Source organism: Taudactylus pleione, unplaced genomic scaffold (genome assembly GCF_031769625.1).
Source record: "Taudactylus pleione unplaced genomic scaffold, aTauple2 ptg000062l, whole genome shotgun sequence".
Taxonomy (NCBI): Eukaryota; Metazoa; Chordata; class Amphibia; order Anura; family Myobatrachidae; genus Taudactylus; species Taudactylus pleione.
In genome coordinates this window covers 4,912,107-4,931,670 of record NW_028284464.1, presented here as the reverse complement: position 1 = coordinate 4,931,670, position 19,564 = coordinate 4,912,107, and the positions used below count along the sequence as shown (strand labels likewise).

General features: G+C 46.5%; 1 protein-coding gene across 1 annotated transcript in view; it reads left to right on the top strand.

Annotated features, from left to right (window-relative positions):
• Positions 1-17,173, top strand: part of HSCB (HscB mitochondrial iron-sulfur cluster cochaperone) — a 30,682-nt gene extending 13,509 nt beyond the window's left edge. The window contains exons 5-6 of the mRNA XM_088465360.1: positions 1,657-1,704; positions 16,594-17,173. Coding sequence (XP_088321486.1) covers positions 1,657-1,704; positions 16,594-16,682 — 137 coding nt within the window. The 3' untranslated portion in view covers positions 16,683-17,173. The remainder of the gene's footprint in view (positions 1-1,656; positions 1,705-16,593) is intronic.
• The last annotated feature ends 2,391 nt before the right edge of the window (positions 17,174-19,564 follow it).

Sequence of the window (19,564 nt, the reverse complement as noted above, 5' to 3'; positions counted from 1 at the left end):
TCCCGTATGTGTATTAATTACTTCCGTATTGTATTATGATACAGAGGATTTGGCCAAATGCAGTAGTATTGTGCTGGATGTGCTCTGGTGCTGTAGTGACTCCTGCCAGTAATTCCCTACTGTCAGGGTTTCCCTTTCCTGGCAATCAGCTTAGTGAAACATGACGACTCCGTTTTGTGCCTTGTACAGATATTGGGCCTGCTGCAGAGCTGGATGCATGTCTGCTGCAGATGCTCTCGCTTTTATGTACATAGAAAAATGTGTATATTTGCCTGTTTGCAGAGTTGCACTCAGCTTGTGGTGCAGCCACTCTGTCCTTACACTTTGGGGCCTGATTCAGATATGGACGCAATGCCGATGTTTACGTACTTGAATGATTATTGGTGATCTACGCATGTTTCTGAGTCGCACTGCGCATGCGTCATTTCATTTTCGTTGTTGCTCGCAGTGAGGATTTATCCGCATAGTGATTGACAAGCACGGACCACTTGTGGGTGGTGACGAAACAGACGTGTTGCGACCGTTTCCAGGGCATTTCAGCCTGCGAATGCTATCCCCTATGCAGTGAAAATGGCTCCGGCGTCTCAGTTCACGCGGACATTCTGCACGACCATAGTGTTACTCAGAAGTCTGATAATTGACTGATCTGCGACCAAGCTGCATCTTTGTGCACAGTCTCTTGGATTTGTGAAGCCGCACGGTGGGCGTCTCAATACAAATCCCAGCGGCTGCAACATTTGTATATATTCACAAAGCCAATGCGTACATCGCTGAATCAGACCCACGGATTGATAGCAGGAAACATCATTAAGGCGCACTTGCACCAGCCTATACTTGGTGCAAATGATTTGTCTGAAAGATGTGTATTTACGCTATCGTCCAACTCTGCATAGCCCGCAGTTGCAGCAGCAGCACACCCTCAGCGCACGTTATCTGTGTGAGAGCCCAGTTACGTCTATTTAGTCACAAGTGGAGATGTGAATAATGGGCCTGATTCAGAGATGGACGGAATTGCACAGCCGCACACAAGCGGCTGTGCCATTTCTTCCATTTAAAATGCAAATGCAGAAGGAGGTGTCGCACACCTCCTTGCTGCAGAATGGGATCACCATCGAAACAATCTCGACAGTCGGTCGTGATTGTTGTCGATGTTCCATTGGTCAGGCTACGGGAGCTGGCCGTGTCCTGGCAGCTTGCAAGGCCAGCAAGTCTGCGTGCACCCACGCAGACCCTGGCCTCGTCCATCCCGGAAAATGGGGGCGACACGCTGTCAGGGAACACCCCCGCTCCGCGGGCTCGCTGTCGGAGGGCTGCACGTGCGCAGAACACCTGCTGCGCATGCGCAGTCCTCCAAACATCAGAGATGTGTGCTAATAATCGGGTTAGCATACATCTCTGAAGGCCCAATATGCGTAAGACTGTGCATCACCCGTCATTGCGTACACTTGTTTATGAAGTATGCGCAGTGCAAAAAGATGCAAGATTCTTCTAACAAATGGAGTACGTTAAACTCTGAATCAAGCCCATTGTTTTATTTTCCGCCTTGTTGGAGCTTCTCTTTTTATGTTTGTTTTTACATTTGGTATAAAATACCAAGTTGTACATTGACCATTTATTTTGTATGAATTTAATTTACCAAATTCTAACTATTCACAGCCAAATGCCAATCATTGACTGAAAATATCAGAGATGCCTTTCAGGAAGGTACAGTACTCATGTTTCATTTTTATTTTTTCAATTAGTTACTTTTATGAATGTTTGAGATAGATAGATATATATATATATATATATATATATATAATGTGTGTGTGTGTGACTCACTAAGTATTTGAGAACCAGTAATCTTAATACTGCATGTTCAGGTTTAAAAGAAGTTAGGGTCTCATTCAGATAGAGCGATCGCTTCTTACCACCACCTCTGAATGAGGGCCTTAGTCTCTTCCTATTTCTATTACACCTCCTGGTAACTCCCACCAGGGACATGACTAGTTTTAGGCAGTTTCCGTAAATTCCTAGTATCTTTACTATGGGGTTTCCCCCCTCTCCTTTTGTTATGTGCCTTATGAGAACTGAAATACAAAATACTTATTACTGCCAATTACTTTGCCACATCTTTTTAGCTCCTAGAGGATAAATCTACTAAATGTTGATTGATGTTTAATCGATAAATCAACATCAATGTTGTATTTCAGGGACTAAATTACATTACTAACACTTAAAAATCAACAGGGGTTAAAGTGGGGCGGAACTGCGTTTTTTGCCTCTATTTGGAGTCTGAACCAGTTCCACCTCCTCTGACTCACCTAACCCCGGCACCGCAGGGAGGCTCCAGTTTCCGGGCACCCGCTGAGATTTTGTTACCAGCGTGTGCCCAGCTCCCTCCCCGCAGCGCCAGTGGCAGCCGGAGGCTGGAGCTCACTCATGAGTTCCGGCTTCCAGGTCCCGCTGTGTGCAGTGCACTATGGGAGAGGCTTCATGACATCTCTCCCATAGTTCAGACTGAGGAGCAGCCAGACGGCAGCAGACAAGGGAGCGGGACTTAAGGTAAGTATTCATTTTTTTAAAACATTTTGTTGTGTAAGCGGCTTCACAATAGGGGGCACTACTACTGGGGGGCATTACTCAGGGGTCACTACTACTGGGGGGGCACTACCCGGGGCACTACTACTGAGGGCATTACTCAGGGGACATTACTAGGGGCACTACTACTGGGAGCATTACTACTATTAGGGGCACTATTACAGGGGGATTACTAAAGCGGGCACTGCATAAGGGCCACTGCATAAGGGGCACCACTACTATGGGTTCTGCATAAAGAGCACTACCACTGTGGGCACTGCATAAGGGGCACTACCGCTACTGGGGGCACTGCATAAGGGGCACCACTACTGAGGGCACTGCACAAGGGGCACTACAAATACTGTGGGCTCTGCATAAGGGGCACTACCACTGTGGGTACTGCATAAGGGGAACTACCACTATTGTGGGCTTTACACAGCTGGCACTGCATAAGGGCACTACCACTACTGGGGCACTGCATTAGGATCACCACTACTGAGGGCACTGCATATGAGGCACCTCTACAGTGGGCATTATGTGGGTGGCACTATTACTGGGGGCATTACTATTGAGGGCACTACTACTGGGGGTACTACAACAGGGGGCATTACTACTATTGGGGGCACTGCATAAGGGGCACCACTCATGGGGGCTCTGCATAACGGGCACTACCACTGTGGGCACTGCATAAAGGACACTACCACTGTGGGCACTGCATAAGGGGCACAACCACTACTGGGGGCAATGCATAAGGGGCACCACTACTGAGGGCACTGCATAAGGGGCACTACCACTACTGTGGGCTTTACATAACTGGCACTACCACTGGGGGCACTGCATAAGGGGCACTACCACTACTGGGGGCACTGCATTAGGGTCACCACTACAGAGGGCACTGCATTAGGGTCACCGCTACTGAGGGCACTGCATAAGGGTCACCACTACAGTGGGCATTATGTGGGTGGCACTACTACTGGGGGCATTACTATTGAGGGCACTACTACTGGGGACACTATTACAGGGGATTACTACTGAGGGCACTGCATTAGGGTCACCACTACTGAGGGCACTGCATAAGGGTCACCACTACAGTGGGCATTATGTGGGTGGCATTACTATTGAGGGCACTACTACTTGGGGCATTACTACTATTGGGGGCACTATTACAGGGGGATTACTAAAGGGGGCACTGCATAAGGGGCACCACTCCTGGGGGCTCTGCATTAGGGGCACTACCACTGTGGGCACTGCATAAAGGGCTCTACCACTACTGTGGGCTTTACATAACTGGCACTACCACTGTGGGCACTGCATTAGGGTCATCACTACTGAGGGCACTGCATAAGAGGCACCACTACAGTGGGCATTATGTGTAAGGGGCACCACTACAGTGGGCATTATATAAGGGGCACTACTGCTGTGGGCATTGTATAAGGGGCAATACTGTGGGCATTGTATAAGGGGCACAAATATGGGCATTGTGAAAAAGGGGCACTGCTGTGTGTCATACATGAATAAGATACACTACTAAGTGGTGTAATGTGAATCAAAAATGTGCTACTGTGTGACGTAATTTGTATCGGGAATACTATTATTTAAATGGACGCTGGTCACAGCTTGGCTCACACAAGCCCAAAGCCCAAAGACTCCACACCCTTAATGGGTCTATGATGACCAGCATGACCAGAAACAGGCAACCATTCCTACTGTCATTTATAATGATGGCCTCTGGGTGGGAGAACGGTAAGTGCAAAGAATAGGGAGAGAGGAAGCTGCCTAACTGAGGAGAGGACAGGGCTATTTATGTATTGGTGTGGAGAAGGCTAGTCATTAAATGCTACAAGGGTGGGTGCTGGGACATGATGGAGTGCTGGAGATGCAGACATGATGGTGTGTGTGCTGGGGATGCAGACATAATGGTGTGGGTGCCGGGGATGCAGACATGATGGTGTGGGTGCTCCTAGGGTCGCAGACATGAGGGTCGCAGACATGAGGGTCCTAGGAGCAAATTTTGGTGTTTTAATGTGGGTAAACAATTGGGAGATGAGGTCTTTTGGGGTAATGTCTGGTTTCTATTTTGGTATGCATTACAGGGGAGTGCTGCAAGACCATGCCCTTTAAAGAATGATAGGGGGGCGCCGATCTTTCTGGCACAGGGCACCAAAATGTCTAGTTACGGCTCTGCCCCTTCTGCTGGGTCGGACAGACCCCCTCTACTGTTAAATGTCAGATTGACTGACGGCAGCCGCAGTCACTCAGTGGCAGGTGCCATGGCCGCGCTCGGGCGTTGGTCTCTGAGCTGTGCCTCCAGGCTCAGCTAATCAGTGACAGCAAGTCAGTGTGCAGCGCGTGGGGTCAGTGTACTGCACACAGTCACACACACTGGCCGTGCAGGCTGCCTGAGTAGAGGGGTCGGCGCTGCATCTTTATAACTGTCTGTGTCCAGAAAGTTGGCGTTGTCAGGCCCCGCCCCCTCCTGTCAGGCTGTGTGATTATGAATGCTGGCAGGGCTTGATCCAGCATTGGTGTTGTACCCTGTTCCTCCTCTCAAGAGGCTTCACTGCGGTACACCTATAATGAATCCCAGCACCCAGCTCTGTTCTTCTCTCCTTGACATGGGGCAATCATAACTGTGCAGAGGCATTATCCTTATCTGTGCTTTTCATCATTGCCGCTCTAAACTTTATGGAGTTCAATTTCTAAGGACTGTGAGTACTGTGTCTTAGAGGAGGAAAAATGCAATTTTCCTCCGCTTAATGTACATTTATGGTCCATTATTACAGTGTTACTATTTTCAACATTACATCCTCTTTTAGATTATATACTAATATACATGTACAAATTGGACACATATTTGATATTCGTTACAAATGGAAAAATTGTATTGAATTATGGGCCTGATTCAGAGCCAGACGCTCTTGAAGAGCGCTTGCTCTGAATCAGGGTGTTTTTTTTTTTTTTGACCACCCACAGCTTTTGCGAGCGGCCAGGTGATGGTTGCGACCATCGGGGCTTGCGACGAGACCCTTGTGGTAGGGTCTCGTCCGTCGCAAGCCCCAGAGAGTTTCCTGCTCTAACAGAGCAGGAAGATCTCCACTGACATCACTGGTGCCTCCCACAAACTGCAGGCGTTCTTTCGGGAATGCCACCCCCCCCTCCCCGCCTACAAAACTCGGCGAGCTGTCGATCAACATTGACAGCCGCCCCTTTTGTAGTGAGTCCCGGAGCGAGAGAATTTCTCTCTCGCTCCGGGGCTTGCACATGCGCGCGGCGTGCAGTACCCCATCATCGACCCACTTGCGAACGCTATGCGCTCACGAGCGGGTCTGAGTCAGGCCCACAGTTCACATTGCTGCACCATCTTTGGATGCAGCAGCGATGTGAAAATATGTTAATGCAGCAGGAGGTGTCTGAGGAGAAAAGACTCCTCCTGACAGCATAGCAGGTGCATCGGTTCATCATCACAACCCCGCAAGGTTTGCAGCATCAGCCATCTGAGAAAGCCAAAAAACACTCAGAATAGCCGTTTTACCTGCGTAGCCGAGGCCAGGAAATTTGCGTCTTCTGACGCAGAGCCTGGCCTGATCACTTCGAGAAACTGGAGCAAAACGCCCCTGTTACCTGGAACGCAGGCTGATAGCACCCCTCCTAGCCCCCAAATGGCCTCAGCTTGTCAATCAGATTGCGGCTTGGAGACACTGCGAGCGAACTCGTAGATGGAGGCCTGCACATGCGCAGTACACACCCTGCGCACAAACAGTTCTCCCACTATTGGAGATGTAAGCAAACCATCGGGTTTACATACATCTATCTCTGAATGAGGTCCTGTATCGTGTTATGTCTGTGGCTGTCTATATGAATATTAAACCTTTCTTATTAATGTCCGACTCACATATAGGACATCATTCAGAGTCGGTCGCAAGCGCCAATGCGCTCGTAACCAACTCGATGTTTAGTCATGCGCACGCGCAGCGGCTGCACTGTGCGTGCGCAAGCCCCTGAGCGACAGAGAAACTCTGTCGCTCCGGAGCTCGCTACCAAAGGGGCGGCTGTCGATGTAGATCGACAGCTGCCCCCGTTTGGTAGATGGGCCGGGTAGTTTCCAAAATGGGGGCGTTCCTTTACGAACGCCTACCGTTTTGTGGGCGGCCGCACTGACATAATCAGTGATGTCAGTGGGGAGCTTCCTGCTCCATCGGAGCAGAAAGCTCCCTGGGCTTACGAGTGCCCAGACCCAACCTTAGGGTCTGGTCGTAAGCCCCGATGGTCACCATCGCGACCATCAACCTGGTTGGTCGTTAAGCTGTGGGTGGTAACCCACAGCTTAATGATCGACAAGGAGGCGGTCGTTCAGGATGCAAGCGGCCGCCCCGATTCGGGGCGACCGCTTGCAACTAACGACCGCCTCTGAATGAGTTCCATAGTTTTTATATTTTTTACATTGTATTCTTGTAAATTATTTTGGGCTTCTACTAGTGTAGACTAGTCATTTATTTTGTTTTGTTTTCTATACTTGACAACCACGCTAGTTTATTTAAGCAGCAGCTGATATTGGCCCTCATTCAGAGCCGTTCGCTCTGAGCAGAGCGCACGCTCTGAATGAGTGCCGGCCTCCATAACTATGGAGCGTCCTCCTGGACGCTCGTATAGCTGTGGGTCACCACCCACAGCCTATACGAGCGTGCAGTTTGATGGCCGCGATGGTCTTGACCATCGAAGCTGCGAGCCGGAGCCTGCGGTTGAGGTTTTCAACCGCAAGGCCCGGAGTGATTTTGGCTCTATCAGAGCCAAAATCACTCCCACTGACATCACTAGTGATGTCAGTGGGCCGGCTTCTGACGGGAGGCGTTCCCTTAGGAACGCCCCCGTCAGGGAGGCACGCCCCCGGCACGCCCACCAAAGGGGGCGTGCTGTCAATCAACATCGACAGCAAAGTCCTTCTCTCGTCGCGTCTGGCGCATGCGCACGACGGAGCTCCCTCCGTCGTGCGCATGCTCAGTGCAGAACATCGACCCACTTGCGAGCGGACAGCAGCTTGCGAGTGGGTCTGAATCAGGCCCATTGTGCCTCTTATTTGATGGTGAGCACCATTAGGTCGTCTTAGTTTATGTAGCACATTGTACTGTGGGGGGAGGCATCGTTGCATTGATGTTACACCTTTACTTTGTTGGACATAGGATTTAAGGAGGTGGGAGGGCCCTGTTTTGTTTGTACTGGGCCCCACAATTGTTGATGGCAGGCATGGAGGCATGTGAGGAGGAGCAGCTGCATCTGACATTTACTGAGTGCTCCAGCCCGCGACTATAATATAAGAAGGGTGATGAAGGTAAGGAGGGAACAGAGTGAGGGAAGGAGCATGATGATGGAGTAGAGCAGGGGCTGGAGTGTGAGGGAAGGAGCAGGGTAATGAAGGAGGGGATGTAGCGGAGGTGTGAGGGAAGGAGCAGGGTGATGGAGGAAAGGAGGTTACAGAGTGTGAGGGAAAGAGCATGATGATGGAAGAGAGGAAAGTCTGGAGTATGAGGGAAGGAGCAGGGTAATGCAGGAAAGGAAGAACCAGGGTGTAAGGGAAGGAGCAGATTTATGGAGGAGAGGATGTGGGTGGGGTGTAAGAGGGAGAGAGAGTAGGGTGATGGAGAAGAGGATGAGGCCAGATTGTGAGGAAAGGAGGATGCTGTAGGAGAGGATGTGGCCAGTGTGTGAGGGAATAAGCAGGGTGATGGAGGAGAGTAAGTGTATGGGATGTGAGGGAAGGAGCAGGGTTGATGTAGGACTGGATGTTGCCGGGGTGTGAGGGAAGGAAAGTAACAGAGGACAGAAGGAAAGTGGATGATGGAGATGAATTGGCCAGAGTATGAGGGAGGAGATATAGATAAGAGACCGGTGGCCGTGATGCCGCCAGTCTCAACCTCAACGCTGGAAGTCCGACAAGGGACTTAAGATAGGTGTCCAAATAGTGACGCATATCTTAATCCCGCCGCCGGAATCCAGAAGGATGACTGCACGAAAGAAGGTAAGCGCTTAGTTTTAGCCGCAGGGGGGAGGAGGCTTAGGTTTAGGAAGCATAGTGGGGTTTGAGTAAGTATTTTTTGGAGGGGAGGTCAGGGTTGGGCAATAAGGGGGGAGGGTTAGGTTTAGGAACGAAGGGTGGAAACTTAGGGTTAGGCACTAACAGGGAGGGTTAGGGTGTTTGGGTGGAGAGGATTAGGTTTAGGCACTAAGAAGGGAGGATTAGGGGGAGAAGGGAGGAGGGTACGTATACTTACCCGACCCCTGTCTGGATACCAACCATCGGAGTGCCGCTGTCTGTATTTTGACAGTAGGCATCCCAACAGCCGGCGTTACATACAGATTCTAGAGGAAAGGATGTGGCTGCAGGGTGAGGGAAGGAGCAGGGTGATGGAGAAGAGGATGTGGCTGTGGTGCAAAGAAAAAGGGAGGGTGATGGAGAAGAGGAAGGACCTGGGGTATGAGGGAAGGAGGCTAGGATGTGGCCAGTGCATTAGGGAAGAGGATCAGTAACTGATAACCAGGTTGATCAGACTGCAGTCTATGGTGCCAGGGGTTGGGTGCAAACCAATCCTCCCTATTGGGGCCTAGCCTGAGCAAACTTTGAGATGCACCTAGCTCCTCCCAGTGTTTTCAGCATTGTGACACTGTGGCATTGATAAATGTCAGTGTAGAGTAGCTGGAAGGGAGCAGTCACCAGCACTGTAAAGAACATGTGGAGCGCATAGGATGGAATTTGAAGTTAAGTAGTTAATGCTAATAATAATAAGTAAGTTTCTGTATTCGTTTCAAGTGCTGGTGTTTTGGGGTAGATGGCGTGTGGGTCGAAGGGCTGTAGAGTTCATTGTATTGTTAGGATAAGGGACATTTCTCTCATATCAGTATTATGTTAGATATGTAATTATAGCAGGAGGCAATATAACAGTGATGAGGGGGGGGGGGGGGTCAGAGTAATGTTGAGTGACCGTATCATTGTGATTAATTAAAATGGAGGGATAGGTAATTACAATGTTTTATATATATTCATTTAAAGAAATTAGCCCTTGTCAGGTGGTGTTTGTAGATAAATTATGGCTGCTCCACTACTCACTTTTTCTTTTTGGGAGAAAACCTGGAGCCACTCACTTGGGTTTGTCCCCAGCCTGAAAGTTGCCAGCCAGCCCCTGAGCTGATGAAAGTAGGTAATTGTAATGAAAGGAAGGGGAAGTCTTAAGGTGCGTACACACTTGGCGATTAAAGTGGACGACTGAACGATAACGATATCGTTATAGTTCAGTCATCCACTTTATCGTCCATTTTTAACACCTGAACGATGACGACGATGCGCATTCCCGTGGGTCGTTCGTCATTATCGTTCATCGAGTAAACATGCAGGCCAACCTGACGATGTCTTCAGGTTGCTGCATGTTGGGGAATGGGGAAGAGAGCCCGGCGCTGAACGATATCGTTAATGATATCGTTCAGCGGGTGTGCTCAATGTCATGAACGACATTGAGCACAGCCTGCCGGGGACACACTAGACGATATCGCTCAGGGAGCATATCGTGTAGTGTGTACGCTCCTTTACAGTTTAAGGAGAAACAGCTATTTTCTGTAAAGAACATAAATACTTTGGTAAAGGCGGTGAGAGCCATCATGAATGCATAAATACTGAAGGTTTTAGTTTGTAAATATGCAGTATGTATGCAGAGTCCCACAAGCAGTCATTGGGAAAGAGAGTTCAAAGATTAGGGAATACATTCTGACTGGGCAGGCTGAGGGGAGAAAGGACAGTAGTGCGACACCATCCTCCATTACAGTATAGAATAAAAAAATGCGTGGAGAAGGAAGTAGAAGACGGGGCATTTATGGTGAGCAGGGATGGAGGGAGTTGATATCGTGACGGACGCACTCAGTTTTGCTGGTGAAGGCATTGGCAAAGTCCAGGGCTGATAAGGGAGTAAGTGAGAGTAGGCAGAGGGTGAATTAGAAGGTGCACATTGTGAAGTAATCTATTCTAAGGGGTCAGTTAGGTGCGAGTTGGGTCCTGCAATCCATTCCCATGGTGAACTCGCACTGCAAATTACATTTGTAATCCGATTCCAACCTTGCATTGAGTTTTCAGAGGAATTTTTGTGCGCAACCCCTTACCAGGTGAAAAGATAGGCAAAACCTTTATTTTACGGTAAATATGTAGGGTCACAGTGCAGAATTTCCTGTACAGCTCTCCCAGTGAATAATCATGTACTTTATCGGGTTTAAATAGCATCATTTGACCAATAAAGACATGTCCGTTATGAAGTGTATTTCTCTAAAAGCTTAATAATGGGTTAAACGATGTGGGAATGGTATGTTGGGTGTTGTATTGATGGGAGAGGGGTTTTAGAACGTGGAGATGAGAGGTAAATTTGCTCATTCCAGCTTTTTTTTTTAACAAACTTGTATAAAACTCTGAATAATTACTATACATAAATTTTCTGTACTACAAAATGCTGGAAAGACTTTAATTTGCTGCAAAACACTTTCTTTTTCAAGCATTAATAAAAAGAACAAAAATCAACTATTTGACACCTTTTAACCACTTGCCTGGCGTGGTTGCATAGTTTGCCACCAGACCAGGTAGTGCATTAACTAATATTGTCGCAAACGATGCGACCTGTCTGAAACGTACAGTGGGTGGCTGCCCGAATATAGTCTTCCGGCAGCCACCAATAGCAGAGGGACCTCTCGGCACCTCTGCACTCTTCCCCAGTGTCTGCCGTACTATCGATCACTGCTGATCGGTCAGCATGGCAGGACCACCCACCCGTCCACTACAGAGAGGAGCAGCGGCCGGTGAAATATAAATTAACAACCCCCCAGACTGGTTTCCCTACTTTTTCATGCGCTTCTCCGAAGGTCACTTCTTGTAGAAAAGTCCTCTGCAAGGATCAAGTATTCCAACATTTTGTACAATTGCTTACCTGAGCAAGGCATTCTCTCTGAAACAATTGTTCATAGGTAGGGACGGCCAGAAGTAGTTTATTCTCCTCAGAGGAAAGTGCAAAATCTTAGACGTCCTTTTCAGCAAATCCAGACTTTGCTGCTGGAGTAGATATTCAACTGGTGTCTCCTCTGCCATGGTTTGTTTCATTTCTAATTCAAAAAAAACAAAATTGTGGAAGACACAGCAAGAATTCTGTTATAGCTGAAGACAGTGTTACTTGAAAAAGATATGTTCTTAGAGATACAACAGCCAGTGAGACAAGACCTCATTCCTCAGGGTCTAGTTTGGTAACCCTAATCTATAAAAGCAATTAGTCTTCTAGCTTGTATCCTGTACTGTGAATGATGAACAGTAAGGATTTCTTAGACAAGGTCATTAAGACAGTGCCGTTCAGTAGGAAACCAGTCTCAAAAATTTCAAACGTTCACATCTGGTAAAGATCTTATGTCCTGGGAAAGACAAATCTTTTGACAGTGAAACAAAGTCTGGATCCTATGCAATCCTGAAATCTCATCTGTGTGTGTCTTATTCATGGCTTGGCACCACAATTACCCCATGGCCCTTATCTACAGGACAGTTGACTGGGCTTGGATGGTGATTTTGATGGTGTATGCGTATTGTGATGATGATGAATCTAAAGCCATATACACACTAGACTATGTGTGCATGCGGCGATATGGTCAACGGGGGTGCCGGCATCGGCAAGTGTATACACACTTGCCGATGCCAACCAACAACGGACGTTGGGGGTTGGGGAGCGGGGCCATGCTGCATTCAGCAGCATGGCATCTCTCATGATATCCCCAGATTGGGCTGCATGTACAGCCAACTGGGGATATTGTTAATGACCCGCGGGAGCACGCATCGTTGGTCGTTCGGACCATACACACTAGATGATATGAACGATATATCGTTGAACGTTATCCTTTTAAAATTTTAAATGGAAATTACTGTTAATTTTTAATTAATTAAAAAACACAATTTTTGCTGGACGCTCATTGTGGGGCCTCACGGCATATGGGTAGGGCCTCGGAGCAAGCGTTTTGTGTTGTCATCTTTTGTCATGATCTTAATATTTATTATCAAAGAGACCTTTTGCAGCCTTTACCAGCATTCTCAGCTCTCTGACTATACCAAATTACGCAACATTCACTTCTTTCTTCCAACTGTGTCAAAATGATGACTTTGCAAGGACCCTGCTGTACTGTGAGCTGCCAAAATATTACACATGGAATGCTTCTCCCAAAGTTTTTCTGCGCAGAAAACGGAGTCGCTGTAGATGGTCATCCTGGTATCAGAGCAACAGAACCTTTTGGCCGTGTTTACACAGTACATCCTACAAATTTTGAATGCTTCTATCTCCGAAGTTTCCTTTACACCATTACAGGTCCTACTTCCTTCGAAGACCTTAGGACTGTTGATGGGGAAGTTTGTCACACTTTTCATGAGGCCTGCCTAAGTAGAGGTTGGTTGGAGGATGATGTGTAAACAAACATTCTTAAAATCTCAGGCAACGCTGGGTACTCCAGCTAGTATGTAATAAACATAATTATCTAATTTTTCCAGCATAAAAGATGGATATTTTCTCCATATTTAAGTGCAGTGAAAAGTATGGCGAAATCTGTTTTCTCTAACTTTTCATACTACTGAAATGGCAGTTTCTAATTTTTTTAAACAAACTTATCACCATCTCTAGATGATGATAAGTAGCCTTTCCCCTTCAGTACCTGAGCTATCAGCACTACATTGCCATACACATATAATGGGCCTTGTTCAGAGGTGGATGCAGGAACGATTTTGGACGCAAGCGGCAAGTTTTACAGTGCATCCGGAAAGTATTCACAGAGTGTCACTTTTTCCACATTTTATTATGTTACAGCCTTATTCCAAAATGGAATAAATTCATTTTTCTCCTCAAAATTCTACACACAATACCCCATAATGACAACCTGTAAAAAGTTTTTTTGAGATTTTTTTGCAAATTCAATTAAAAAAAAACCTAAGAAATCACATGTACATAAGTATTCACAGCCTTTGCTCAATACTTTGTTGATGCACTTTTGGCAGCAATTACAGCCTCCAAGTCTTTTTGAATATGATGCCACAAGGTTGGCACACCTATCTTTGAGCAGTTTCACCCATTCCTCTTTGCAGCACCTCTCAAGCTCCATCAGGTAGGATGGGAAGCGTCGGTGCACAGCCATTTTCAGATCTCTTTAGAGATGTTCAATTGAATTCAAGTCTGGGCTCTGGCTGGGCCACTCAAGGACATTCACAGAGTTGTCCTGAAGCCACTCCTTTGATATCTTGGCTGTGTGCTTAAGGTCGTTGTCTTGCTGAAAGATTAATCATCGCCCGAGTCCGAGGTCAAGAGCGCTCTGGAGCAGGTTTTCATCCAGGATGTCTCTGTACATTGCTGCATTCATCTTTCCCTCTATCCTGACTAGTCTCCCAGTTTCTGCCGCTGAAAAACATCCCCACAGCATGATGGCCTGGTGATGAGCGGTGCCTGGTATCCTTCAAACAGAACGCCTGGCAATTACGCCAAAGAGTTAAGTCTTTGTCTCTCATGGGCTGAGAGTCCTTCAGGTGCATTTTGGCAAACTCCAGGCGGGCTGCCATATGCTTTTTACTAAGGAGTGGCTTCCGTCTGGCCACTCTACCATAAAGGCCTGAGATGGTTCTCCTTCTGGAAGGTTCTCCTCTCTCCACAGATGAATGTTGTAGCTCTGACTATCGGGTTCTTGGTCACTTCCCTGACTAGGGCCCTTCTCCCCCGATCGCTCAGTTTAGACAGACAGCCAACTCTAGTAAGAGTCCTGGTGGTTCCGAACTTCTTCCATTTACGGATGATGGAGGCCACTGTGCTCATTGGGACCTTCAAAGCAGCAGATATTTTTCTGTACCCTTCCCCAGATTTGTGCCTCAAGACAATACTGTCTCTGAGGTCTACAGACAATTCCTTGGACTTAGTGCATGTCAGAGCATAAACCAAGCATGGTCAAGTGTGGGACCTGATATAGACAGGTGTATGCCTTTCAGAATCATGTCCAATCAACTGAATTTACCACAGGTGGACTCTAATTAAGCTGTAGGAACATCTCAAGGATGATCAGTGGAAACAGGATGCACCTGAGTTAAATTTTGAGCTTCATAGCAAAGGCTGTGAATACTTATGTACATGTGATTTCTTAGTGGTTTTTTTTGTTTTTGTTTTTTTAATTAAGTTTGTAAAAATCTCCAAAAAAACTTTGTCATTATGGGGTATTGTATGTAGAGTTTTGAGGACAAAAATGAATTTATTCCATTTTGAAATAAGGCTGTAACATAACAAAATGTGGAAAAAGTGACGCGCTGTGAATACTTTCCGGATGCTCTGCACGTGTGTCTGAGTCACACTGTGCATACGTCCCGATTATTACCGCCGGTGGACCGGAACAAATTTGGACGCAGAGAGAAGCAATATTGGGGGCATTTTTGGGGTGTAAAGGGGATGGCTAGTCAGATGCAGGCGTGTTGCGGCCAGCGACTTTGTCCAAAAACGCAGTTACACTGGAATCAGCAGCCATGTTCCAACGCACATTCTGCACCTCCATAGAGCTGCTCGTGTTCGAGCAGGTAAGCACCCTAACCCTCCCCCCTATCCCTCCCATAGATGTGCCTAAACCTAACCCTCCCGGGGGATGCCTAAACCCCCTTTCCCTTACCCTAACCCTCCCGGGGGTTGCCTAACCCTAAGTCCCCCTGAGAGACCCTAAACCTAACCCCTCCCCACAGCATAGACAGTATCAACCCCCCACCCCCTGTAGCACACAGTATCAGCTCCCCTCCCCCCGCAGCATAGACAGTGAGTATCATCCCCCCTCACAGCATAGACAGTATCTGCCCCCTCCCTGCAGCATAGACAGTATCAGCCCCCCCCCCCCCCTGCAGCACATAGACAGTATCAGCGCAGCACACAGACAGTATCAGCCCCCCGCGGCATAGACAGTATCAGCCCCTCCCCCCGCAGCATAGTCAGTATTTGAAATTCGACTCCTAAGGGGGTGAAAAGGGCTAAAATGCTTCCTCCCCTGGTGCAGTGTCCTGTCTGACTGTCTCATCAGGGCTTCAGCACAGTTCATATTCAAACACCAACTGTCATCCCAAGTGCTGCCAAACATCACTGGCAGGTGGTGTGGCTCCCCTATTGGAATAGTGAGGGAAGGGCATATGGGGTCTATTTACTAAGCCGTGAACAGAGATAAAGTCCCAACCAATCAGCACCTCTTATTTTTCAAACACAGCCTGTGACATGGCAGTTAGGAGCTGTTTGGTTGGGACTTTATCTCCGTTCACTTTATTCCATCCAAGGCTTAGTACATAGACCCCTGTGTAACTACAGAGGTGATAGAGGAAAATGTGTTACAACAGCAGTGAGGGGAATGTTTTACTATAGAGGTGGGGGAGGGAAATGTCAAATGTGTTACTATGAGATGAGGGAAGGGAATGTGTTACTATAGGGGTGAAGGGGGGGTAATGTGTTACTCCAGAGGTTATGGATGGGAATAAGTTACTTCAGGGGTGAGTGAGGGTAATGTGTTACTACAGGTCTGAGGAAGGGATTGCATTTTGCCACAGGTGAGGGAGGATAATGTGTTACTACAGAGGTGAGGGAGTGGAATGTGTTAGTGCACACGTGAGGGAGGGTAATGTCTTACTATAGCAGTTAGGGAGGGGATGTATTACTATAGAGGTGAAGGATTAATGTGTTACTGGAGTGGTGAGATGAAAATGGATACAGTAAATTTCTATGGTCTACCCCGGTAGACTGGTACGTCAGCTGGTATATAATATTTTATTTATTTTTAAATCCCATCACTTCTTTTTTTCGTCATTTTAAACTTCCTTCAAGATTTTTTTTTTTTCTATAGCTTCTAAATTCTTGTAACACATTTACAAATGCATGTCAATACAATGGTTAAGAATTGTTGCTGAATATAACATGAACCGTTTGATATGTATGTCAGCATGTTTACTATTGTAATTTTTATTGTTTGTATGTTATTTTTTTGATGCAGGTGACTTTGAAGGTGCTAAAATGTTTTTAACGAAGTTGAAATACTATTCAAATATACTCGACCAAGTTAAGAAGAAAATGATTCCGTAACAATTATTATACTACCAGCTTCTTTTAATCTGCAATACTGGGCTGCATTATAAAAGGTGTTGTACCATGAACTAGCTAGATCTGTCTTCAAAATGGCAGTAAGAGCACACGTTCCCATGAAAACACTGCCTTGTGGCTTGTAAGTAGCAAGTCAGAACAACCCTACACCTGTACTTGAAAGGCCTTTTGGGGATGACTTTTGCAAACAGATGATGGTACGAAGTTCATGTGGTTTTCATTGTGCAGAATTTTATCATTTACTGTTTTTCAACTATTGATACACAACCATTAGCCTAGTGATCATTTTGTTCAGCAATATCTGAAGTGATCATGATGAAGTTATGTCCTCTGCTGTCTAGATGATTTAATATATATAAATATCATATTTATCACCTACAGAAATATCTTCTATTTTACTGTATTTGGACTTTTGCAAGATTTTATGTAGTGCAATAATATATAATTAAACTACTGTATATTTTGAGAATGTTTGCTTGTTGTCATGTCAGTTTTTTATTTCAATGCTTGTTCTCTGGGTTTGTATTTATTATGTCGACAAGGTTGAATTGTCGACAGTGAACATATCCACATAATGTTAACATGGTCGACATTGCAGCTTTAGGGTTAGGCTGCGGATAGGGTTAGGGCTGTAACAGTAGAAAAACATTGGTAACCTGCCGACTATCGAAGTTATGACCATGTTAACATTCTTAACATACTGTACCACACTCGTTCTTTGTATGTCATAGTTGTTTTTTCATAAATGCAAATAATTCTGATACAGGTCCCAGTATGTCGTAATGTCTGCAGTAACCACACTCTCACCGAGATAGATAGGTAACGGGGAGAGGTGCAGTAACCACTCGCCCAGATAGGTAGGTAACAGGGAAAGGACAGCCATGCTCAAAATGATCAGGGAACACTTCTCACTGTACAGGGACTTCTACAACTTGCAGAGACACCAGACCTGCTCTCAGCCATCTTATGGTCAGGTGGGTGGGCTGAAGCAAATAGAGTCCCCTTGTGTGGTGTCAATTCATGCATCTCCAAAATCAATTCCTGACCCTCTCCCAGATCTATTCAGCCTAACAGATGAAATAATGAACTGGGGGAGCTCCCTGAGAGTGGGAGCCCTGTCATGTGCCCACTTGATATGGCTTGGATGGTTATTGCAGAGGTGAAGGGGATAGGGATATTGTGTTGCTACAGATATGTGATAAGGGGGGGGGGGTGTCTTACTACAGAGGTGATGAGAGATTGTGTTATGACAGAGAGGAAGGGGAGGAGGAAGTGGTGAATGGAGGAATGTAGGGTCTATTTACTAAGCCTTGGATGGAGATAAAGTACCAACCAATCAGATCCTAACTCATTTTTTTCAAACACAGGGTCTGATTCATTACGGATCGCTATAGAGATCGAATTTGCGATTACGCACACAGGTCTATTGCAAAAATATGCTAAAGACTGCAATCGCAAGCTATTATAGAAACACCCAAAGCCAGCATAAAGACGCTCACTACTGCTTTCACACATCTGTAATACATTGCAGTCCTGCCTATACGCCGGGAACATCAGCCCCTCACGCACAATTACAACAGGTTTGACCTTACTCAGAAATTGCTAACCTCGTCGCATGCACTGAGTACGTATACAGTCGCAGTGGCTAATTTATGTATGCCCCTGTAATAGCATTCAAACACACTGACGCTCCTGCGTTTCGCCAAACAACCCCCTGTCAACACCCCCCAATGCTCACTTCATGTCAGTCACTCTGCGATGGGTCTGGGTGGTCTCTGCGATCACAGTGGTGCCTATGCGCACTGTGATGCATGCACAGTACGCAACAGTCTGCCGTTTGCATGTGTAATCGCAATAGCCATATGTAATGAATCTGGCCCACTGCCTGTAACATGGCAGCTCACTTTATCTCTCTCCATGGCTTAGTAAATAGACCCCTGTTTACAGTACTACAGAGACGAATAGTAAAATGTGTTACTACTTACAGTGATGATGGAGGTGTGTGTGTAAAAATATATATATTATACTAGCTCAAGTACCCGGCGCTGCCCGGTTTAAATCTTGACATTTGTTATGTGATGTCGTCCAAATCCATCCAGTGGGAGGCCCAGAACAGGCTCCCTGGTTTTTCCCAGCATACGCCAATGGTAGGTCAGACTGGGACCTCAACCCCCTAGTATGTCTTCTGGGATACAATGTTACTACTTTGTAAAGTTTACATCCAAATTATGTGATGTCATCCAAATCCATCCAGTGGAAGGCGCAGAACAGGCTACCTGGGTCAAAGTTCTTCCCGGCATACTCCACTGTGAGGTCCGACTGGGACCTGAACCACTCCATTAGGCAACCCAGACCAATTGCCACCCATCTGTGAGGTTTTCATTCAAATTTATCCAGTGGAAGGCCCAGAACAGGTCCCGGGTCAAAGTTCTGGATAGGCTCCCCGGGCAAAAGTTCTGCCCAGCATATACACCAACGGGCGGTCCGACCGGGACCATAAGCCCCCCCCCTAATACCTGACCAGGAACCAACTGGACCACCTTGCATTGGTTTAATCCCAAACGGACCAATGAATTTTAAATATAATTTTATGTATGTATGTATATATGTGTGTGTGTGTGTGTGTGTGTGTGTGTATGTATGTATATATATATATATATATATATATATATATATATATAATATATATATAAAAAATGAAGTTTGTAGGACAATTTTCTTTGCTCAAACAGTAATACACACACGTGGATTTTTAAAAACTGACACATGAAGGTAACAAGCCTGTTTAGCCAACGTCAGGAACATGTAGATGATGTTCCTGGAAGACTGCTGATCGTTGAAAGCACTCCAAGCCTTGTTCCCGA